The sequence below is a fragment of the Cornus florida genome, unplaced genomic scaffold (genome assembly GCF_030987335.1).
Source record: "Cornus florida cultivar Cherokee Brave unplaced genomic scaffold, ASM3098733v1 CherokeeBrave_3.0.0_Hap2_Chr06, whole genome shotgun sequence".
NCBI classification, from domain to species: domain Eukaryota; kingdom Viridiplantae; phylum Streptophyta; class Magnoliopsida; order Cornales; family Cornaceae; genus Cornus; species Cornus florida.
Genome location: NW_026775576.1, coordinates 21,746,303 through 21,772,329, shown reverse-complemented (window position 1 = coordinate 21,772,329; position 26,027 = coordinate 21,746,303). Strand labels below are relative to the sequence as shown.

At 33.4% G+C, this 26,027-nt stretch overlaps 2 protein-coding genes and 1 pseudogene across 2 annotated transcripts; 2 read left to right on the top strand and 1 right to left on the bottom strand.

Annotated features, from left to right (window-relative positions):
• Positions 1–1,639: 1,639 nt before the first annotated feature.
• LOC132311175 (interactor of constitutive active ROPs 2, chloroplastic-like) lies at positions 1,640–15,904 on the top strand (annotated as a pseudogene).
• Positions 15,905–16,243: 339 nt separating this feature from the next.
• Positions 16,244–24,289, bottom strand: LOC132314814 (probable disease resistance protein RPP1). The gene is made up of 2 exons (XM_059813626.1): positions 23,533–24,289; positions 16,244–16,575 (listed from the first exon to the last, which is right to left on the bottom strand). The coding sequence occupies exons 1-2, from the start codon at positions 23,820–23,822 to the stop codon at positions 16,566–16,568; spliced, it is 300 nt and encodes a 99-aa protein (XP_059669609.1). The 5' UTR covers positions 23,823–24,289; the 3' UTR covers positions 16,244–16,565.
• On the top strand, positions 17,299–19,884 carry LOC132311174 (small ribosomal subunit protein uS12). The gene is made up of 4 exons (XM_059808943.1): positions 17,299–17,400; positions 18,664–18,819; positions 19,343–19,469; positions 19,570–19,884. Exons 1-4 carry the CDS (start codon positions 17,396–17,398, stop codon positions 19,708–19,710), a joined length of 429 nt encoding a protein of 142 aa, XP_059664926.1. The 5' UTR covers positions 17,299–17,395; the 3' UTR covers positions 19,711–19,884.
• Positions 24,290–26,027: the final 1,738 nt, after the last annotated feature.

The following is a 26,027-nucleotide window of genomic DNA, read 5'->3' as shown; positions in this document are numbered from 1 at the left end:
AGGATGAAAACATTTACAGCCCTTTTATGAACTAGAGCAACCAAGGAAGACACACTTAAGAGCACGATGGTCAAGCTTATCCCTATGAAGAGAACGTATACGAACATAACACATATAATCGAAAACCTTAGGACAAAGATTAAATGTAGAAGGAATAGAGTGAAATCGGGATAGCATTCTCAATGGAGTTTGATATTTAATTATACGAAATCGGGAAGGGTCAGTTTCTCATCTTTCTTTTTTTTTTTTCTTTTTTTTTTTAAAAAAAAAAAACTTAAACACCTGTTGATATTTTATTAGGCCACCTCATCATTACAAGGATGTTCCTTCTTATACGGCCTAAGGCAAACATTATTTATATATAAATATAAAATTTTATTTTTATACATCTATTCAGTAATAATAATATAAAATTTTAATTTATATATTAAAAATTATTCATAAATGAATTAAAAAATAAAATTATATTATTATTGTAATAATTTTTATATCACATATGTCATTATTTCATTATTATAGCATGATAATATTCGATACATATATATATATATATATATATATATATATATATATATATATATCTTCGATGAGACAGTGTGATTGTTCAGAGTCAATTTGAAATTATTTAGTTGGCACATCAATAAGGACGGCTAATTTAAATCTAGAGTCAATTTCAAATGAATGGCTTTTGGTTTGCCTTGTTATGTAGGATTAGCCTATTGCTCAACCAATACGATTTGGCTCCATCCAACCTAATAATTTTAAAAAATGAGACTTCAAGACCAGCATAAGTCTTTATTTCTTGATTATCTAACAATAATGTTCCCTCGTATATGTGTATATATAGAAATATAATATTAAAGTTTCAATATTAATTTCACATGGTAACAACTGAAGTGTCATTTCATATATGAAAAATAAATAAACTAATCAATACTTTCAATTATCTACAAAATCCTATCTTCCTCCTGTATTAATTGTCTATTTCGAAAATTTGGACTCTCTATCACCTTTTATTTTTTAATTATTTGAAGTCATTTTTAGTCTTATTCTTTTTATATATTTATATAATATCTATATCCCATATTAGATATCTACTTCGATAACTTTGACTCACAAAAATTGTGAGTCAAAATTTTTCGAGTGGACAACTAATATAGGACTGAGATAGTATTTTTTATCATAATTATTGAGTGGATTTATAATTTTAAAAGAGGAACGTTTTGAAGAAACTAGGGGATAGTTTGTTCAAAATGTTCTTCTAAAACGCAAAAGCTATTTGTAACTTTGAGAACAGTTTTCTATTTTAAAAAAAAATTGTACAAAAAATTTTACTTGATTCAGTTTTCTGAAAATTCAATTATAAAAAGACTTATTTACAGAGAACTGTCTTTTATTATTCTTTAAAAATTACTGTATTTTTTTATTTTTTGAATTCTTGATAGTTATTTTAAAGAATTACAAACAAAGCAGACCAATTTTACAAATTATTATAAATCACATTACACTTTTGAATTTTGAGGGGCAATTATGTCTTTTAGTTTTCGTAACGTGTCAAAGCGCGTGGAGCAAGAGCGTGGGTTTGCTAGCCTTACTGCAACTTAGCAAATGTACTCGTACGACCATATTTCCTCGCTGACAAGAACTGACTGACAGGAGAGTAGAGAGAGAAAGTAGAGAGAGAGAGTGTGACTCGGGAAGCAGTACCATCGGCGGCAAGCTACCACCTGAGCCTGCGAACGACAACTCCTCATCCCAAAACTAGGGTTTTCTTGTCTTCAAAATTGGAAGAGTTTAGCCACCAAAACATAAGCCCAGTCTCAGCATACAAAATCTTCAGGTAAGAACATCAGATATTCATTAATCTAACAAATTATTTTTCTTTTTCCTCTATTTCTTTCTGCTGGGTTATGGGTTTTTTTTAGATTACTGATTTTAACTGAGAAATTTTAGTTTTTTATGGGGTTGATTATTCTTCTGGAAACAGAGACCTCTGGATTTTAGTATGGTATGAATGCTGTTTGATTGAAATCTCATTTTCTGGGAAATTTTTGCTTTGGAACGAGAATGTTGGTTACTGAATGACCTTGACAGCTTGAATGTTGCAGTCTATTAGTTTTACTTATCTCTCTCTTCTTTTTCTTCTGTAGTTTTGTTATTGCTCTTTTTTCTTTTGTAAGAGCATGAAGAGTCACTCCTTATAGGTTATCTCTTTATATGTGTATCTGTGTATATATATGCGGTTTTTTTTGGAGTGTCAGTAGATCTAAAAGGTTAAAGAAATCTGAACAGTGGTCACATTTTTTAAGGTTTAGAACTATTAATTTCACATATCAATTTTTTTTTGTATTTTTTTCTTTATATTTGATAACATTTCACATGTTTTAACTCATGAAGATTCATCACGTTTTGGCGGTTTTGAATTATTAACTTCACAAATCATAAATGGTTAAAGAAATCTGAAGAGTGGTCACATTTTGAAGGTTTAGAACCATTAATTTCACAGATCAATTTTTTTCTGTATATTTTATAACATTTCACATGTTTTAACACATGAAGATTGGTCACATTTTGGCGTTTTGAACTATTAACTACACAATATATATATATAGTTGTTTGTTTTTTTCTCTGTATATTGTATAACATTTCACATACATTTTTTTATCTTTCCTCCCTTTACGAAATGATTTTTCTTGGTTCCGCATTTCGGACGGATTCTTTTTCTGTTTTGTCTGTCTCGTATCTCTGGGTTCAGTGACACTGGATTTATTTTCCATGAATTGAAGAACACTGGGTATTTAACAAGGAAAATTCAAAGAAAGTAACCCGAACAAAATTCTCTCTTTTCATGAACATTGAAGAGCATCTGTTCACAAGTTGTTTGGTCTATTTTTGAAGAATTATTGTTCATTGCTTTAATTTGCAGCATAAAGTCGATTAAGTAGAAACTGTGAATCAAACCGTCAATAGATTAAAATATTAAAATAATGTGGTTAAAACTGAATCACCCCCTCCCCTTTTTTGCATGAAGTGGCTTTAATGGGTACGAAGTGAATGGGGCAATTCAATGCGGTGTATGATGTATAATGTAATGTTGGATATCATTGTTAATTGTTATTCATTGCTTCCTTTATCCTGTTACCTCAATAATGTTTGGGCACAGTATAAAGACTGGACTGGTAAAAGTATAGAAAAGAAAAAAAGTGGAAAGATGGCTTGCATAATGATTTCTAATTTTCTTTTGATTGCTACCTCTCTTCTTTTCTTTTTTTCCTTTCCTGCTTGGTTGATTTGTTTGGTGGCAGTGGTGGTAGTTTCTGTGGAGTTCCTTTGGAGGGATTTTGTTTTCTGTTTGTTTGGTTGGTTTCTGTAATGAATATTAATTACAGGTTGGTGGTCCTTCATCAGCCCATTAATTTTCTGTTTGTACATTTATATATCAGATTCCTTTTCCTTTTCCTTTTCTTTGGGGATGATTTCTCTTAACTATTTGCAGGTCTTGTCGGTCAGGTGGGGCTTTGAAGCAGAGTGCTATTAGTTTTCCCTTTTCTTGCTTTTATTAGGAAAGAAGAGGTTGAACATGCAGACACCAAAAGCAAGGTATTTATGTCATTTGTTCTACTGATCTTGTAATATTTTTAATCTCCTCATACTTCAAATACTGGTTGTTATGAAATTCACCATATTTGAATTTTACAGGCTGTACTTTTTATTTTTATTTTTTTTTATTTTTATTGGATAAGAATTATTTCTTAAACAGTAATACTATATCTGCTTCAATTTTCAAAATTTAGTAATGCAGTTATCTTCTCATCCATGTTGATACCTTCTTTTGGTTAGTACTATGGAAGTTGCCCATTAAAATATTCCCATCAGCTCTTATCTCTTCTGGGTCACGTTCATCTGCGGTTTTGGACTTATGTATAGATTGCTTAAAGTGTCAGTTTCAGTTGTTGAATTGGTCATGAGTTCAACTTGTTATTGGTGATTTAGCTCAATAACGATGATATTTTGTAGTATGTTCAAATGCAGAAAACTTTGAAATAACAAAGAATCCAAATAGTAAATTACACACCATGTGGATATAGGAAGGATAAATGAGTGGTCAACAAGGCATGGTCCAAAAGCACACTTCAACGTCCACCACATTAGTCTGTGCCAGATTTGGATATTAGCAAAACTGTCATAGTAGTATCTAAAAATATTGTAGAAGATTTGAAATCTTCATTTTAATATCATTTTTTTTCTCTCTATTTTTTATCAGTATTAACTTGGCCAAAGCCACGAGTTTCAGAAATTATTTAAACTTTATAGTTAATAAATGTTGATATTCTATTTATAATGATTTCAGAATGACATACGTCTTGTCGATGTATGTCAGCATTGTTGATAGCCTTACTGGTATCTTGCAAGCATCAGCTGGAGCCTGGAGCCTTAATAATGAATTCGAAGTTTGTCATCTTTTGGTCCTCTTTTTAACTCAGGTGTTCTTAATCTTTTAAATCTTAATTCATATCTTAAGAGAATAATGAGAGAGTGCATTCTCTAGGGAATACGCATTTCTGTAAAATGTTGGAGCTTTACAAAATTCTGTTTTGTAGAGAATGTGAGATTTTGTTTGTTTGTCTGTTTGTGTGTGTGTGGTTAAGTACATGGTGGAGGATGTTGCTGAGACTGGACAGAACGGTCATTAGTGTATCTTAGGCATAGCCTACTGCATTGTATATTTTGATGCTTGAACAGGTCGCAAGTATTGGTCCGTAACAATTTAAAAACTATATACCAATTCCTCAATCTATAATTGACTTAATCCATGCTGAAACCAGTGCTTGAATATTTTCCTTTTCATTTTTGCTTTTGTTTTATTTCCATGAGGTTTTGTTCGAATTTCATCGCTTTAACTTGAACTCAAGGATCTTTATGTATGTTTTTGTTTTTGCTGATTTCATTATCTTTGCTTTGGTAGCAGAACTGGCTCCTTGGAAGTGCCTCAAAGAACATCTCCTGTTGCACCTCGAACTGCTCGCCAGCTTAAGACACCTGGGTCAGATTCTGATTCTGTTTCCTCCCCAAATCCAGCAAGCAGGACACCTAAAGACAGAAGTCCTAAAGTAATTGAGCGCAGGTCACCACGAAGTCCGGTGCCAGAGGTATGTACATTTTAACTTACAACTATAAGATATTCATTTTCATGATGGTGATATGTGTAATACCCCGATAATTTTAAAAGATTTATTAATTAGGATTAATTATTTTATTTTATTTTTCAATGATTTATTTTATTTTATTGAGTGCTAGATTAATTATCTTATTTTAATTAAGTTATATTTCGTGATTATGTATGATGATTGATTGTTTGTGTGGTTGATTATTGATTGAATTATTGGTGTGTTGATTTTATTGGTATTATATGACTTAGTTGTAAATTCTTGTTTGTTTATGTGCTTCATGTAATTAGTTATTTTAATTTCGGTATTTAATTAATTATCTTATTTATTTAAATTAATTGGATTGGGCTTAAGGAAAGTTGGACCAAAAGATGTGGTCTTGGGCTTGTATGAAACCTTATTGGGTTAATTAATGAAGGTCCGTGGTTATTTAATTATTTAAATGATCACTTTTGTATCAATTATATTTATATATATATATATATATATATAATTATATATAAATATAATTAATTAATAATTGTTATGGAAAGATATATATATATAGATATATATTTATTGATATTTATAAGTATATATGATTTAATTAACTAATGAGTTAATTATGGAAGGAATATATATTTATATATATATATATGTTTATAGATATAAATTATTTAAAGATTATTATTTTAATTCATAATACTAATTGGAATAGGATTTGGAATTTAAGGTGTATAAAAATACACATAAGGCTTTAGGGTTAAAGGTTTTACACGTTAGAAAAATAAAACAGACAGAGAGAGAGGAAGAAGAAGGGCTGACAAGGAGGAGGTCGGATCTGAAAAGGAGGACGTCGGAATTGGAAGAGATAATTAAAGTTTAAAGCGTCGGTTTCGTTTCGAAACCTTCAGGCGAGTTTTCTCTAACTTTCCTCTTAGAACTCATAAGGATTTCACCTTGAGTATCAAGGCTTTAATTAAATTTATTTGTTTAAAAATTATGGTTAGATCGGAATAATTAAAAAGTATAAACTATTATATTTGATTTTTAGATTATTGGATTTTAATTGATATATATAGGTGTTATGTATATTTTAAAATCAATCTATAGGTGGATTTGTGACCCAAGAGAGTTAATTATGGTTTCTTTATTTTCTAGAATTGTTCTGTAATTTTCTGGAATTTTTCTGATATTTTTAGGAATTTATTAGGATTTATTTTCCTATTATTTGTTAGGAAAATAATTATATATATATATATATATATATATATATATACTAGGTAACTGGCGCATGTGGAGCGGTGGCACAATAAAGAATTGATCCAGTGCGGCGCGGTGTAGGATAATAGGGTGTATACGCCAATTAGGGCCATTTGATTAATTAAACTTATGTGAATTGATATGGTGTATCGCGGCGCATAAAAGTTTGGTGCGCAGGTGTATCTGGACCATAGAAGTGGTCTGGTCAACTATGGGATTATTTGGTGTATTGCAGACCATGAGAAGATGGTGCACTCGCTGATCTGGACCTTAGATCTATTATAGTTAATAGAAAATAATCTAGTGTGAGCGTGTTCATCTGCGCACTCATTTATGACCATTGGATGCGGCATAAAGGAAGTGATGGATTCAGTGTGGTGAGCTCACGGTAGCTGAAAGAGCTTAGCCAATACCAGCACACAAGGAGGCTTGAATCCAGCGCGTGCAAGTGCATAGTAAGCACGTGGGCGCGCGTGGGAAACTATGTTGGCCTAATTCGACACTAGAAATTAAAACGGTCATAACTTAGTCATTTTAAATCGAAATTGGGTCATTCTTGAGCTCAAATTCAAGGATTTTTCGTCTTCTTTCCAATGGTACCAATTTTATTATCAGATTCCCATCCTACTAGGAGATATTTATGTTTTAGTGAGAAAGTGTCGGAAAACTATTTAAACCAATATGGAGTATTTAAAGGAAACAATTTCTGACATATTTAGTTGCACTAATTTGTGTAAATATAATAAATTAATAATTTGTTATGGAAGGAAGTGTATATATATATATATATATATATATATATATATATATATATATATATATATAATTATTTATATATGTGTATATATAGTTTAATTTGTCTATGAGTTGTATGGAAGGATGAATATATATATATATGTATGTATGTATGTATATTGATTTTAAATAATCAAGGATTATTAAAGAAGGTGTTAAACACATATATACATTAAATAACATATGTGTAGGTATATATATATAAAAATCATTTAAGATGATTAATATTATCATTCTTATTTGGCATATCTTAATAGGCTGGTTGTTAAATTAATGATATGCGTATAATATGCATATGATGGCTATGTATGATTTAGGATATTGTTAATTTTAAAGTTAATTCATGGTTAAAGTGTAGGCATGGATGAATTGTAAATTGATTAAATATATTACTTAAATATTTGTATGAATAGAATACATATATGGAAAGTATGGATGAATTGCTAATTAAATGTATGAATAAATATACCTGTGGAGGCATGGTTGAATTGCCAATGTATAAATATATATACACGGAGGCATGGTTGAATTGCCAATGTATAAATATATATACTTGTGGAGGCATGGTTGAATTGCCAATATATAAATAAAAATATTTGTAACGGCATGGTTGATTTGCCAAAGCATAATTACGTTATTATATGTTAGATGATTAAAATATCATCTATGGTTGTTGTATGTATGGATTGGATTAGGGTTAGATATTCTTAAATGAGAATAGTTTAGTACTTACTGGTTAGTGTATTATTTTACATTAATAAAATAATATTGGGGAAGACGTGGATGATTTGTCAAAACTTGGATTTTGGATATGTGATTTAAACAATTAAAATCATTATCGGGTTGGGATTAAATAGAGTATTTCTTTTATTATAATTTGTTGTTTAAATGATTAAACAACTGACTAGGATGGGATTAAGGTCAAAGGAGTTTTTATAAAATGAAATGGTAGATTGGTCTAGGTATGAATATTATTTTAATAATTATTTAATAGGTATGGAAATTTAATAAACCTATTAATGGATGTGATTAGTATAGTATATATAATTATATATAGACATGTATATCGTGTTTTATTAAAGTTAAAACTTTATTAGGTTTGGTTTTGATCAGAGATGATCTGCTTATTGGTTTTCAGAGGTCTGGTAGAGTGAACTTGCTCGTAGGGTTTAACCCACGATTTATTTTTCAGGTTATTAGAGGTTCCAGTCTCGAGGTTGAGGATCCGCAGCTGGGAGACTGTCATTCGTCTATTCATCTTGTGTACTTTTAAATAGTATTGGATTATTGGATAATGTTTAAGGGGTCCTTGAGTTATGGGATTTCCGAATTGTAATTGTTGGAGAATCATTAAGTAATATTTATTTATTAGTTTTCTTCAGCGGTTTATTTATTCTTTATTATTCATCTTTGTATTCTGTGCTTGTTAAATACTTAAATTGTTTTGATATCCCTTGATTTTGTGCGCGGACTTGATCAATCCGTGTTCCAAAATTAGGGGGTATCACAGTTGGTATCAGAGCACTCCAGGTTCAAGTGTCCCTAGGGTGTCTTTCGTTGTGTGACTTCCGCGTTGTGTACTCTTTTACTTAGAGCTTAAGTTTAGGATTCATTGTATTCTATATTCGGTCCGTTAGTGTGTCCTAATGGTAAATCATTGAGTCTTATCAGGAAAATGGTAAGACACCGATTTAGAAGGTATTGGTAAATCGTTGAGTCTTCCCCTAATTTTGAAGTATGGGTTTTATGGATTTATGCACCAATAAAATAATATGGAGGTTTTTTAGGGACGGATTAACGGAATAGTTAAGTCCTACCTATTTATTTATGAATTGTATGGTTTAATACACCGGTATGGGACGGTGGCATTTCAGGGACGGATTAACCAAAAAAGTTAAGTCCTACCTATATATTTATAAGGGAACGGATTAACCATAGCGTTAAGTCCTACTTATTCGTGTCAGGTCAACGGAATAGTTGGATGGTATGCCATTGAAATAATATGGTTGGATAGTTTACTTTTATGTGGATATAATGGATTATATATATATACATACACACACACATATATGGGCCATGATATAAGCTTGAGTCTCAGGATCAGTGGTTAGGATGGAGGCGTATATTGCCGATTGAGATGGGTAGCTGGGTTTAAGGATGTGTGGGCTCTGGTAGAAGGAGGACTCGTAACCACCTTTGTGTGCGTTTTACATGAGATACCCACTATCCGGTTGAAACTGCTTTAGTCCAGTGAGAGTCTCTAGTGTGTACTTATATTTATCAATTATATAAATATGGAATTAGCTAATTACGTGATGTGTCTGCTAATAATGAATATGTGTGGATGGGTTAATTTCCACACGGATAAAAGGAATAATGAAATTTGAAATTAAATAATCAAAGTTTTTATTTCATGGATTTGTGAATTCCGAGGACGGAATTCCGTTAGTTAGGAGGGAAGAATGTAATACCCCGATAATTTTAAAAGATTTATTAATTAGGATTAATTATTTTATTTTATTTTTCAATGATTTATTTTATTTTATTGAGTGCTAGATTAATTATCTTATTTTAATTAAGTTATATTTCGTGATTATGTATGATGATTGATTGTTTGTGTGGTTGATTATTGATTGAATTATTGGTGTGTTGATTTTATTGGTATTATATGACTTAGTTGTAAATTCTTGTTTGTTTATGTGCTTCATGTAATTAGTTATTTTAATTTCGGTATTTAATTAATTATCTTATTTATTTAAATTAATTGGATTGGGCTTAAGGAAAGTTGGACCAAAAGATGTGGTCTTGGGCTTGTATGAAACCTTATTGGGTTAATTAATGAAGGTCCGTGGTTATTTAATTATTTAAATGATCACTTTTGTATCAATTATATTTATATATATCTATATATATATATCTTTCCATAACAATTATTAATTATATATAAATATAATTAATTAATAATTGTTATGGAAAGATATATATATATAGATATATATTTATTGATATTTATAAGTATATATGATTTAATTAACTAATGAGTTAATTATGGAAGGAATATATATTTATATATATATATGTTTATAGATATAAATTATTTAAAGATTATTATTTTAATTCATAATACTAATTGGAATAGGATTTGGAATTTAAGGTGTATAAAAATACACATAAGGCTTTAGGGTTAAAGGTTTTACACGTTAGAAAAATAAAACAGACAGAGAGAGAGGAAGAAGAAGGGCTGACAAGGAGGAGGTCGGATCTGAAAAGGAGGACGTCGGAATTGGAAGAGATAATTAAAGCTTAAAGCGTCGGTTTCGTTTCGAAACCTTCAGGCGAGTTTTCTCTAACTTTCCTCTTAGAACTCATAAGGATTTCACCTTGAGTATCAAGGCTTTAATTAAATTTATTTGTTTAAAAATTATGGTTAGATCGGAATAATTAAAAAGTATAAACTATTATATTTGATTTTTAGATTATTGGATTTTAATTGATATATATAGGTGTTATGTATATTTTAAAATCAATCTATAGGTGGATTTGTGACCCAAGAGAGTTAATTATGGTTTCTTTATTTTCTAGAATTGTTCTGTAATTTTCTGGAATTTTTCTGATATTTTTAGGAATTTATTAGGATTTATTTTCCTATTATTTGTTAGGAAAATAATTATATATATATATATATATATATATATATATACTAGGTAACTGGCGCATGTGGAGCGGTGGCACAATAAAGAATTGATCCAGTGCGGCGCGGTGTAGGATAATAGGGTGTATACGCCAATTAGGGCCATTTGATTAATTAAACTTATGTGAATTGATATGGTGTATCGCGGCGCATAAAAGTTTGGTGCGCAGGTGTATCTGGACCATAGAAGTGGTCTGGTCAACTATGGGATTATTTGGTGTATTGCAGACCATGAGAAGATAGTGCACTCGCTGATCTGGACCTTAGATCTATTATAGTTAATAGAAAATAATCTAGTGTGAGCGTGTTCATCTGCGCACTCATTTATGACCATTGGATGCGGCATAAAGGAAGTGATGGATTCAGTGTGGTGAGCTCACGGTAGCTGAAAGAGCTTAGCCAATACCAGCACACAAGGAGGCTTGAATCCAGCGCGTGCAAGTGCATAGTAAGCACGTGGGCGCGCGTGGGAAACTATGTTGGCCTAATTCGACACTAGAAATTAAAACGGTCATAACTTAGTCATTTTAAATCAAAATTGGGTCATTCTTGAGCTCAAATTCAAGGATTTTTCGTCTTCTTTCCAATGGTACCAATTTTATTATCAGATTCCCATCCTACTAGGAGATATTTATGTTTTAGTGAGAAAGTGTCGGAAAACTATTTAAACCAATATGGAGTATTTAAAGGAAACAATTTCTGACATATTTAGTTGCACTAATTTGTGTAAATATAATAAATTAATAATTTGTTATGGAAGGAAGTGTATATATATATATATATATATATATAATTATTTATATATGTGTATATATAGTTTAATTTGTCTATGAGTTGTATGGAAGGATGAATATATATATATATGTATGTATGTATGTATATTGATTTTAAATAATCAAGGATTATTAAAGAAGGTGTTAAACACATATATACATTAAATAACATATGTGTAGGTATATATATATAAAAATCATTTAAGATGATTAATATTATCATTCTTATTTGGCATATCTTAATAGGCTGGTTGTTAAATTAATGATATGCGTATAATATGCATATGATGGCTATGTATGATTTAGGATATTGTTAATTTTAAAGTTAATTCATGGTTAAAGTGTAGGCATGGATGAATTGTAAATTGATTAAATATATTACTTAAATATTTGTATGAATAGAATACATATATGGAAAGCATGGATGAATTGCTAATTAAATGTATGAATAAATATACCTGTGGAGGCATGGTTGAATTGCCAATGTATAAATATATATACACGGAGGCATGGTTGAATTGCCAATGTATAAATATATATACTTGTGGAGGCATGGTTGAATTGCCAATATATAAATAAAAATATTTGTAACGGCATGGTTGATTTGCCAAAGCATAATTACGTTATTATATGTTAGATGATTAAAATATCATCTATGGTTGTTGTATGTATGGATTGGATTAGGGTTAGATATTCTTAAATGAGAATAGTTTAGTACTTACTGGTTAGTGTATTATTTTACATTAATAAAATAATATTGGGGAAGACGTGGATGATTTGTCAAAACTTGGATTTTGGATATGTGATTTAAACAATTAAAATCATTATCGGGTTGGGATTAAATAGAGTATTTCTTTTATTATAATTTGTTGTTTAAATGATTAAACAACTGACTAGGATGGGATTAAGGTCAAAGGAGTTTTTATAAAATGAAATGGTAGATTGGTCTAGGTATGAATATTATTTTAATAATTATTTAATAGGTATGGAAATTTAATAAACCTATTAATGGATGTGATTAGTATAGTATATATAATTATATATAGACATGTATATCGTGTTTTATTAAAGTTAAAACTTTATTAGGTTTGGTTTTGATCAGAGATGATCTGCTTATTGGTTTTCAGAGGTCTGGTAGAGTGAACTTGCTCGTAGGGTTTAACCCACGATTTATTTTTCAGGTTATTAGAGGTTCCAGTCTCGAGGTTGAGGATCCGCAGCTGGGAGACTGTCATTCGTCTATTCATCTTGTGTACTTTTAAATAGTATTGGATTATTGGATAATGTTTAAGGGGTCCTTGAGTTATGGGATTTCCGAATTGTAATTGTTGGAGAATCATTAAGTAATATTTATTTATTAGTTTTCTTCAGCGGTTTATTTATTCTTTATTATTCATCTTTGTATTCTGTGCTTGTTAAATACTTAAATTGTTTTGATATCCCTTGATTTTGTGCGCGGACTTGATCAATTCGTGTTCCAAAATTAGGGGGTATCACAATATGGAAACCTTTACTGCTCTTAGATATTGCCCAGAATGAACAATGTTCCATCTAGAGATGATAATGCCAGAAAAATGTTTGTGGCATTGACTGAAGTTACCAAAGTGATGTAGAAGCCTCATTGTAATTTTGGTAGTGGGTTTTTGATATCTCATTAGACAATTATATCATGGGTATTGCCTTCACATGTATTCCTTTTTATCTACTTATTTTAATTGTTAGATTTAATTATTTCCATCTGAAAAGAAAAAGAAGAATTTTGAGTGTTCTTTAAGTTAAAGCAATCTGAGAACCATGCACAGAGAATGGTTCTCTAAGATCTTTTTTCTTCTACTCATTTTGCTTCTTTTCCCTCCTGGGTGCTTGTGTGGGGTGTGGGTTTCAGTTGCTATTTCTTAACTCACACAACTTGTTTATCATTTTCTGGAATTAGGTTCATTGCTTTTCATGGCTTGCTCAATCTATTGGATTCCTGGAACTATGAGATTCATTATTCATATTACATTTGTTATTCAAATTTGTGTGTATATTTGCACCATTTGAATTATCTAGACATATTGATTGCTGTAAGATATTTTTTTCTTCTTTTTAATAATTCCCTTAAATATTGTTGTCAGGATATGTGGTGGTAGTTGTTTTTGCAGATTTCTGTAGTCATTTCTGTACTATTTTAGTAACCCACTTTCACATTCTAATCCCATGTTTTCTGAGCTTCAGAAGAAGCGCCCAAGCAGAGTGCCTGAACTGGAATCTCAGCTTGCTCAGCTCCAGGAGGAACTGAAGAAGGCAAAAGACCAGCTGAGCTCATCCGAATTATGGAAGAGACGGCCCAGCAGGAGGCCGAAGAGACCAAGAAGCAGCTTGCCGCCATGTCAACAGAACTCGAGGAGTCCCAGCAGCAGCTGCTGGAGCTTTCTGCTTCTGAGGATACTCGGGTCCAGGAGCTCCGCAAAATCTCCCAGGACCGATATCGGGCATGGCAGTCCGAACTAGAGGCTGTTCAGAAGCAGCACTCTATGGACTCTGCTGCCTTGGCTTCTGCCATGTTAGAGATCCAGAAGCTCAAGTTCCAGCTGGAAAGGGTGGCAGAATCTGAAGCTGCTCAGGCTAGGGATGCTGAATCAGCACACGAAAAGATACAGAGCCTAAGACTTGAACTTACAGAAACTCTCTCCCTGGTTGAGAAACTAAAAACCGAGCTCACTGATTGCAAAGAATCTGAAGTTCGGGCCCTAGAAGTTGTTAGTAAAACACAGATGGAATTGGAATTGTCAAAAACAACTGAGGAGTCACTCCGGTCAGAAGGCCTTAATGCCAAAGAGGCTTACAAATCTTTGGCTTTGGAACTGGAGCAATCAAAGGATCAAATAAAATCATTGGAGGGACTTGTTAGCAAACTTAAGGCTGATTTAGGGAATAATGACAAAACCTCACAAGATCCTTCAGGCAATATTAAAGATGCAGAATCAAACGAGCTAAGAGTAGAGCTTAACAATATGAGAAATGAGGTAAATCAATTAAGATCTGCACTAGATGGAGCTGAAAGAAGGTACCAGGAAGAAAATATTCAAAGCACAATGCAGATCAGAAGTGCTTATGAATTAGTGGAGCACGCAAAATCAGAATCGTGCCTGAGAGAGGCTGAATTGGAGGTTAAGTTGAAGAAAGCGAAAGCTGATATTGAAGAGTTAAAGGCAAACCTGATAAATAAAGAGACTAAATTGCAGAGTATTTTAGAGGAGAATGAGAGGCTGAATACAAACATTGAGAAGAATCAGTCTAGAGAAAGAGAATCTGAACTGGAAACAGAGTTGAAGATGTCAGAAGTACGCGTGGCAGATTTAAGGGCAAGTTCGTTGGATAAAGAGACAGAGTTACAGGGTATAACTGAGGAAAATGAGATGCTGAAATTAAAATTCAAGAAGTGGGAAGTGGAGAGTGAAGCAGTAAATGATGAGGCCAATGCTTTAGCAGAAGCAGCAAGGGCTGTGGAGCATGAGGCTTTGATGAAGCTTGGCTGTTTAACAGAAGAGGCAGATAGAAGCAGCAAAAAAACCGCGCGGGTTATTGAGCAGCTCGATGCAGCACGGGCTACAAATTCAGAATTGGAGGCTGAGTTGAGGAAATTCAAGGTACAGTCAGACCAGTGGAGGAAGGCAGCCGAGGCAGCTGCTGCTATGCTTTCTACAGGACATAATGGGAAATTAATGGAGAGAACAGGGTCTCTTGACAGTAACTTCCATACCATTGGTGGAAAGATGAATTCACCTTATTCAGAAGACATGGATGACCACTCACCTAAGAAGAAAAATGGTAACATGTTGAAGAAGATCGCTGTGTTGTTGAAAAAGGGCCAGAAATAGATTAATTGTTCCGCAGGTAGAGCATCTTGTTCTTCACAGATTGTGTTATTGTTTTTGTTTTGTCCTGCTCATGTTAACTCGTAGTTTCTTTTCTTAACAGGTGCTTCGGGGGGCTGGATTTAAGTATAATTGCATGGAAATGGATTAAGGCTTAGTGTTCTATTTTGTTTAACCTGCCATATGTGTGGGGTTTTGACAGACGCCGCAATTATTGTATTTTATTTTTTCTGTTTTAAAATGGCAAGACATGTCTGTCCTTTGATCACTGAGGAAATTATGTATGTAATTAAGTGATCTGAGCAAAAACTGCTGTATTGTTCTATTTTGGAGATAATGTTAATATGGCACTCCTTTAGGGGTTACTTTGGCTAATGATTATGCATTATGCATCATAGCAAGCATGCAATATCTGCAATTGTTGCTTCAATTCTTTGTACTTGAGTTTAGTAGATGAAAATAATGAATTCAAGGTTACCCAACTCTGGCAAGTAAAGGGACTTGTTCAAGTCTGGTTTGGATGCCCCATGTAGAATAAAGACTGTTTCACAGAAAGCTACAAACTATGAACTTCGGAAAATTTATCATTAATTTATTTGATGTATTGTAGTATTTAGCAATGCTAAAATCTTGGTTTGATAAGTGAATCTTAGATTAGTCACTTAAAAATTATGCCAGGGATATCAGTTTGTGCAAACTTGTCTTAATCCATGTTCAATCCTTCTGATTCAGTATTTCATATAGGCATCCTTTGTTGCTTTTCTTGTACCCTGGGTGATGCATAATGTTAACAGGACCAAATGTATATTTGGTTTTACAGTTTACTGAATTATAGCAGAAAATTAAGCAATCTAGGTTTGTACAAATTCATGTGGTTCTCTTTATATGCTAAACACAAGTTACCAGTCATGCAGAGAGCCTTCCAAGCCCTGGTCTATTTCAGTTGATCTGCAGAAGATGACACAAACATGAGCTTGTTTCTTATCTTCAACTCAGAAAATGACATTTTTGCAGGAACCATTGCAGAGATATGCCTTCAAATTTGCCTGAAAGTGTCAATAAGAAGCATTATTGCAGTGGCATTCTAAGGAAAGATGAATCCATTGAGTTTTGGAGCAAATGGTCAAATGCGTTTTGGAGCAAATGGTCAAATGCACGTATGCTTACATTACTTTCGGAGAGGTTGTTTGCTTGTTTGCACGTATGAATATATATATATAACTCCAGCTTTAATTGGGTAAGAAATCACTTCTTCAGTCAAAATAACACTCATATATATTACACACAACGCAATTGATGACATGGCCTTAAATCATTCTTTGATCGGCACAAAAAATTTGATCAACATCATGATCTATTCAATTCTACAGTAACTAATATTGCCAATCAATCAAATCAAAACACACTTGCTTTTGGTAAAATCAAATAAAAACACACACACATATGAATGTATCAATGTTGAGTAACAATACAACTAAATTAGCTGATTAATAAAACCCATAAAAACACATCCATAAAATATATTCATGTACATTTTTTTGGGAGTACTCTTTTTAAGTGGTTCAACAATTTTAAATGGGCTAGCAGATGGGATCACCGTTTGAACTTTGAACGGAATCATTATGTAACCCCAATTAGAACAAGAATACGGCCCAAACAGTGATAACGGGATAGGCTGGAACTCACCTTCTTAGGCCCATCCAGATAGCCCACACACCAACCCAATGGGCCAATATAAATCTACATATAATATACACCACTCCATATTTGGTACTAATACTACTATTAGGGTTCGACTCGGTGGCTGTTGCCTCGTCATCTCCGAGCTCTCAAACCTAGTTTCGGTCGAGATATTTCTCAGTCGCCATGGGGTATGAACTGCGGCTCTGATTTGGACTTTCGATCATCTTCTTACATATAAATGCTTATATATATATTTGTATATATTCATACATATATTTATATAACCCATATATATGTGTGCGTATGTAGTTTTAGAATCAAGTTTAGTGTTTTTGAATATGTTGGTTGTGTTCTCAGTGTAGATGCTGCTCCATGTTCAGATCTTTTGTTATTGATTTTCTTACTCCCTCCATTTGTTTGCTTCTCATGAAAACAGAACTTAAACCTTGGATATTGATGTTTTTGGTTGTAGAAAATTAAGCTTACATTTTAGCTAAGCCAATGATTGTATTTGGAATTAAGGATGAATTCAATGTTTTTTTTTTTTTTTTTGGGTCCCAAATAGTGGTAAATTTCATAATTAGTGTGATGTTTTGTTGCCTTCTTCTCTATTGAAAATTGCATCTCCAGAAATTTGGGGTTGTTATACTATACAAGGTTTTCATAGTCTCATAGCTGGAAAAATATGATAGATAAACTCTGAAATTCTTGACTAATATGATAGATAAACTTTTTGAACGGTAATGAATGCCCATGTATTTCCAGACTAGTATCTTTTTTCATTCATTGTTATTGGAGATGTGATGTGAGGAATAGTATGTTTCCATATGGCATTAGATATTTCCAAGACTACACAACCATATACTGCTTCAGTTTGTCAAAATTCATTGTGCCTTTTAGATGCATTCAAACAATCTTTTTTTATGTGATTTCTCTGGCATGAACAATGTTTTATGGAAACAGTATCACATTTTACATTTACACTTTTTTTTTTTTATTAAGTATAGAAACACTATTTTCGTATATCAGGATTGACAATTCCTAGAAACAGCATGCTGCAGCATCACGGATGTGAACTAAAAAGTAATTAGATTTAGAGAACTTGATGTTTTTTGGAGCTATTATAAATAGAGGAAAGATGAAGAAAATCATTTAATTCTAAATTAAATACGAAATTATGATTTTAGTTAAACCAATAAAAGCAAGCAAACATTCGTTGATGTCTTTAATGCTTCATAAACTCAGTGCTCCATACATTTGTCAAGGTGTTTGGGGAAAGAAATGAATTTTTGGAATTTTATTGCCGATTTTGGTTGAAAAGGTTTCAGTTTTCAAGTTCTCTTTTATTATATTGTGATTTCCAATAAAGGATAATTAGCTTCTATGGATTGGCATTACTCGCCGGTTGCCAGTTGATTGGGTTTATAATATGAAGCTTTATTGTCCCACAGGAAAACACGTGGAATGGGAGCTGGTCGCAAGCTGAAGTCCCACCGTAGAAGGCAAAGGTGGGCTGACAAGGCATATAAGAAGTCCCACCTTGGTAATGAATGGAAAAAGCCATTTGCTGGGTCTTCCCATGCAAAGGGCATTGTACTTGAGAAGATGTAAGACTTCAGCCAGTACTTTTGGCAACTCAATTTTGGCCTCAGGATTTCATATATACTTATTCTTGCCTAGATGCCCTCTTAGTTTCTATATTCTTTGATGATGCCCCATCTGTTCTAGTTTTACCCCTATTATCGTTCACATAGGCCAGGGGTTATTTAGATAGATGCTCCTTTAGAAAAAAATGGCCATGCATCATTTTAATGGAGTTCTGTTATATGTAACAAGTGCTTGGGTCGATGTTTAGCCCAACCATGAAGTGGTGAGTCTGGTGACACAAATAAAGGAAGCCATGAAGTGATGTATTACTTCTTTTGTTTAAATTAGCTAGCAGAGTTTTCAGGATGTAATATTCCCCCTTTTTAAAAAAAAAAATGTTATGAGGGCAAAAGTGAATATATATATATCTATATATATCCAATTTTGAGTTGATGTTTGAACGTCCCTTGCAACATCAACCAAATCTCTGTGGTTATACCATTGCATATCAAACCTGACGGATGACCTAACTGATGTCTACAGAGGTATCGAGGCTAAACAGCCCAACTCTGCTATCAGGAAATGTGCTAGGGTTCAACTGATTAAGAATGGGAAGAAGATTGCTGCTTTTGTCCCCAATGACGGTTGTTTAAACTACATAGAAGAGAACGTAAGTAATCTGTCCTAGTGTAGATGCTCAATTGGTTCATGTTGGTTGTTTTTTCTTCCATTTGTTTTGTTAACTGCGTGGAAAATGTATGTTACTGTAGGATGAGGTGTTGATTGCTGGATTTGGACGTAAGGGGCATGCTGTCGGAGATATTCCTGGTGTCAGATTCAAGGTTGTCAAGGTATCTGGTGTCTCTCTTCTTGCTCTATTTAAAGAGAAAAAGGAGAAGCCAAGGTCTTAGTTCCATGGAAGGAGCTCATTTTCTTATTTAGGCTTTATGGTTTCGGCAAAGTATTTAGATGTGGTACTCTTTATTGCTTGAGTGGGTTTATAGAAACTATTAATTACCAAATTTTTTAGTTATTGTATTGCAATTTGCACAATCAATTTTGAATTAAAGATTATCTTCTCAACCTTTTCAAATTCTCTCTATCTCACACACACACAGCGCACTTGCAATCCTAGTGTAGTGCTTATCTTTGACCGAAAAGGGTGGTCCATTTGTTCCATCTCATTCTGATTTTCTATGGGCCAATTCAAATCAAATTCAGTTTGTAATTAAGTGCTGGGATGAATAAATGTTGTGATCTCTATGCATATATTATATGAATGGTTCTGGGAATAAGCGAGGAGTGTGTGCTTAAAGATTGTTCTTTGGTCTTTTTAGTAATGACAGCACATTATGTTGTACTCAAGGACAAATGACCACGGAGTGGTTTGCTAAAGTAGTAAAGAGAGCATGTACCATGGGTTGGGAGTGCTGGCAAGCCTAGATTTCACTGGACGCAGGGTTGGTCCAATACATGCCCTTGAGATTATACTTTAAAGCACCACATATATATGTGTGTACACACACACACACGATCATAGTTGGTTCACCTGTACTAATATATACACACACGATCATAGTTGGTTCACTTGTCCTAATCTTCATTTCCGTCACATTTGTCTTTTGAACTTCTACATCAATTTGTAGCGATAGTGAATATCAGTGACAAGTGTTCGGAATAAAAGATTTCCCTCTTCTCGCCAAACTGAAGTTCTCCATCTCTAGAGTACAGATGAGAGGCCTTGTTTCGTCCTCTTTCTCTCTCCTCTCTCACTGACGAAAACTGAAGGGGGAGAACCATCTCTCACTCTCATTGTCACCCCCTCTCTCTCCTCTCATACCCTTGACGCCATCAACACTAGAGGGTTTCTCAGTAAAAAAATATTTCTCTTTAATTGAAAGACTTTATCTTTATTTCTGATTCCTTGTGCTTTGGAGTGAGAAATTAAGGGTTGGGACTCTGCTAGGGAACAATGGTAATTTCAACTCTGATTTCTAAAACTTCAATGCATTTCATAGACGGAAACTGATGGTCTCCTATGTTTTTTTTTTTTTTCTTCAGTACATCTAAACAAAATGTCTCTCTTCAAAAATTATGCCAACAATTATGATCACATTTTAGAGAAATTAATGAGCTTTTTGCAGATGTTAAGCAAAATTTTCAATTGTGATTGCATTTCATAGACCAGAACTGATGGTCTCATTAATTTATTTATTTTTTGTTTATTTATTATTATTATTTTTTCCTTAAGTACATCTAAACTCAAAATACATATAAGACTCACAAGATATATATACATGTATATATCTTGGAAGTACCAAGAACCAAGGAATGGTATATCTTCCAAGTACATGGATTGCCCTGTTTCTCGTTTGGTGTATTTAAAAAAAAAAAAAACACAGGAAGGGAGGTTTTCATCACCTAAAGAATATTCTGGTCTGGATGCAATAAGAAATGTCATCGGCCTTCATAATGTTTGTCCAATAAATATTATTTTGGTAACATAAGTTTTATTTTCCTTTCTTCTTATTGTTCATAGGTATTAGTATTAGTATTTATAAACCTGGTTTGTCGAATGGCATTGTCTGATAATATGGAAAATGAACGAAAATATGCTGAACTTAAAGTTGGAATGGAAGTCCACAGAGAAGATGAAGCATCTAGGTTATATTGTGAGTATGCCTTGAGGAAGGGTTTTAGTGTCCGGAAAGGAAATATATGGCATGGTAGAGGTGGGATTATGTTGCAACGTGAGTACTTGTGTGCGAATGCTGGACATTATCGTGATGGAAAACCTTCTGAACCGAAAAAGATTAGAAGATTAGTGACGCGTACAGGTTGTAAAGCTTTAATTAGATTTAGTATTAAAAATGATGTTTAGAAAATTAGTCATTTCAATGATGAGCATAACCATGAGTTTGCTGTACCGGAAGAAATGAAATTTCAAAGGGTAAATAGAAACATAGGTCCAGCCAGTGCAGGTGTTGTCAATGAAATACATTTTCATGGTATCAGATGGACAGACCATCTTTCAAAAGAGAGTGGTGGGTCTGGAAATGTCGGGTTTATGCAAAGAGACTATCAGAGTTCTATAAGCCATCAAAAGAAACCGAATTTGATTGAAAGAGTGGATGCGCAAAGTCTAATAAATCACTTAAGCCATTGTCAAATCGAAGACCAAATGTTTTTTCACCACGTGGAACTAGATGAGGAAGGTGGATTGGCAAATTTCTTTTGGAGAGATGGGAGATCAAAGTTGGATTATGATTATTTTGGAGATGTTGTGATATTTGACACATTTCGAACAAGCAAGTATGACGTGATATTTGCTCCATTCGTGGGAGTTAATCACCATAGGAAGAACATTTTATTTGGTTGTGGATTCCTTTTGAATGAGACAATTGATTCATTTGTTTGGTTGTTTGAGACAGACAATGGTGAATCAACCACCAAAGACGATATTTGCAAATCAGTGCCAAGTGATGGAAAATGCCATTAAGAAGGTTTTTCCCAATACATGCCATCGTCTTTGCTTGTGGCATATTCCTCCCTAAAGATTGGGAGTTTGTATGCCAATTCTGACTTCAAGAGTTTGTTCCACTAGTGTTTAAACAGTGAAACAGAGGATGGATTGCAATCAACATGGGCTGAGATGATTATGGGCTTTGATCTTGTAGGCAACAAATGGCTTGAGTCACTTTACGAACTAAGAAAGAAGTATGTCTCTCATAGAACTTGTGCATCACAATGAAGAGCAATGTGGGAAGATGCGTTTTGCTGAAAGTAGAGATGATTTTCGATCTAAACATGGCACAGTACAGTTTAAAGTAAAAGGCAGTAAACTGTTGAAGCAAGCAGCTGACGCTTACACAGTAAATGTTTACAACCTTTTTGAGGATGAGTTTGTTTTGAGTTTAATAGTGCACTAGGACCAGCTTTGTAGTCTTGGTATGCTTCACACTTATCGTGTATCACAGAAATGCCACAGTAAGCATATTACATTACAAAGTTTACTCCTCTAATCGCAACGTTGTGTGTTCCTGTAAGATGTTTGAGTCAATAGGGTGGTTGTGTCGGCATGCACTTAAAGTTCTCAATATGTGGAATATCATGGAGATACCATCTCCATATATTCTGAATTGGTATCTATGAGCATGGTGAGTTGTCCACAAGGAGGAAATCATCTTTGACACTAGAAAGAAATATTTTGCTTCTGCAAGTGCATTTTGTTCAAGTTCAATGCTATTCTGTAAAAATGTAACTTCTATGGTTTATGCATTTCTCCAAGCCAACTACTTGTAGTTTTATTTTATTTTTGTTGTTTTCTTGTTACATTTGATTTTTTTGAAATCCAATTTCCAGTGTAATGCACACAAATGACAGTACAATTCCAAGTCTTCTGTTCTCTAAATTGGAAACTAAAAATCAAGGCTGAAACAGTAAACCTAACTCTCAAAGACCCCAAAACAGCAGGGCTAATCTGTGCATGTATTTTCCTTCTCAAGTGCATACACAAACATACTTTAAGAAAATAAGGGGAAAATAAAACTCAATGTGCATTGTGGTATAAGACAAAATATTCACCGTGTAATTTTAGTACATAGAATAATCTCAATGTGCATTAGAATTCATCTGCCCAACAATGAGTAGAAGATGTGCAAAATAAAACAATGATGTAATTGTCAATAAGGAAAATTTCACAAGCAAAGTTCGACAGAAAAATTAAGACATACCAGGCCATCAGGCTGTTAAGGTTTGACATATCCGGTAATTTTCCCAGCGACTCACAATCAGCAATGTTTAGATATTCTAGTGAATTCAACATGTCAAGTCCCTGGATCTCAGTTAATTTTACACAATCACGAATTCTCAATTCCTTCAGTTTTTTCAGGTTTGAAAGATCTGGTAATCTTTTTGTCCATTTGCAAGACGACATGTCCAGTCTCTCCAAGGATTTCGATACCCACAGGCCCTCAGCCTCAACTAAGTTGTTACATTCCCGAAGAACTAAATCTTTCAGCATCCCCAATTTTGATAGATCAGGAAATTTTTCTAGGGAAACACATTCACTTATATCCAAATATTCTAAGGATTCCAATTGCTCTACGCCTTGAATCAAAATCAGGTAAGGACAGCAGTAAGCAAGTAACTTCTTCAACTTCTCTTGATTGGATAGATCTGGCACTCTTTCTAAGTAAGAACACCGACTTATATTCAAGTGTATTAAACATTCCAACTGTTCAAGCCCATCAAGTTCACATAGCTTTTCTGACCCTGATACTTCTAAACTTGTCAGCACACAAGGCGGCCGAATAGACTTTGATTTTGAGAAATATGGGGATAGCGATTTGTGATCGAAAGTTTACATAGTTACAGAGGCAGAGATGACGTTATATTTCTTCTTGTTCTTGATTTCTAAATCTGAAACACTAGGGTTATGGGTTCGGTGCTTAATTTGATGGTTTTTTTTTTTAAAAAATAAAATAAAACAAAGATCCTGTTTGCGCGTTTTGCGTAGGTCGATGGACTATTCGCGGGCGTGCCAGAGTATTTGTACAAAATACCCAAAATATGCAATTGAATACCAGCCTATCCCTTTTTCCGATGGCTGACTCTCAGGCGATTGTGTGGGAGAGAGACTAGTAAGAACTCCCAGCAAGGTTCTTTTATGCCTTGTTTGTAGCAAGGACTTTTTAGAATGTCTAAAGAAATGCAACGGCTGATGAATGTTTGAATGGATGGAATGGCCGAATGAAGACAGATGGCGAGAACTTAATCAATCGCCATCAGCCAAACACAATGGCAAGAATTTAATCGATCGCCACCAGCCAAACACAATGGCAAGAATTTAATCGATCGCCACTGAAACGTGATAGCAAGAATTTAATCAATTGCCATCAGCCAAGTAATGACAAGAATTTAATCAATTGTCACTACGATTCAATGGCAAGAATTTAATCAATTGCCATTGAATTGAAAGCCTAACTAAAATTGCGTAATTAAAATTGGCATAATTGAAATTGAAAGAAAGTAAATGGTTGAATCGAAATAGTTGACGAGGATCTAATCAATTGCCATTAAATTGAAATAAAGAAATTGATAGGAAAATGACGTAGAGTCAATTGAAAACATTTTTAGTTGAAATGCATGTTTTGTGGTGGTGCTGGACCAGTTAGAAATGGAATACAATACTTCTATTTATAGAAGTTCTAAAACCAACTAATTTCTAATTATTTCTTGCTAAAATCTCTCTTGCTTCAATCATTTTCTTTTGAAATTCAAACTGAGCTACGGCCCAACATTCCTCGCCTTCAATATCGATGCTCCAGTTTCAGTGGGAAAGTCTTTACTGAAATCTCTCTTTTCCTTGATTTGCTTTACTTTGTTGCTGAAAATAGGTCGTACTCCAGTAGTCTTTCACGTCTCTTCTCCTCTTGTTTCGTCTTGCTTCAAATAGAATACCTTTGTTGAAGAAAATATTGATTGCTAAGAAGTCGGTAGAAAGCTACTGGAAGATTGCTAGTAAGTTACTGATTTTTAGCAACTTCTTTCTTCAAGCTTGACTGAAATATTTCCCTTAAATGGCTGGAAGACCATTTATAGCCTTAACCCATACACTCACGTGGCTGCCCCTTCCTTTTGAATTTCATTTCCATAAGGATTCAATTTCCGTTCTCATAACTAAATCCCTATTTTATAGGAACTTAATTATGTCACCTTAGCCAACTTCTCCCAATGTTCTATTTCTAATGAAATTTCCTTTTGAAATTAACACAAGTCTCGGTTGTTTAGTAACAACCCTTTTGGTGAGGTGGCTGAATATATAGATATCTTCCTAAATCTTCTCCTACTATTTCTCCATTGGCCGACCATTCTTGGACATGCTTAACACTTATCGGCTTCCCATTGGTCTACGTCGCTGCTGAAGTGGCTGCCAAGTTTTGGTGCCAACAAATGCCCCCTGAATTTCAAATGCTTTTATCACTTATGATATGAAGCGTTTGGAATTTGAATCGGCCTAAAATTGTAATTCAAATTTTGGTAATAAATTCTCTTTCCAACCACCTGCTTTAATGGTTATCTTTCCCAATTAAAGCGGTGACTACACTAATCCGCTATTACATCCAGCAAGTATTTAGCTTGATGCTCTCTAATCCCTAAAATCATTCTTCTTCCCTTAAACTTTCTATCTCTGAAATTCTTTCTCGGCAAAATCGTTCCTGACGTC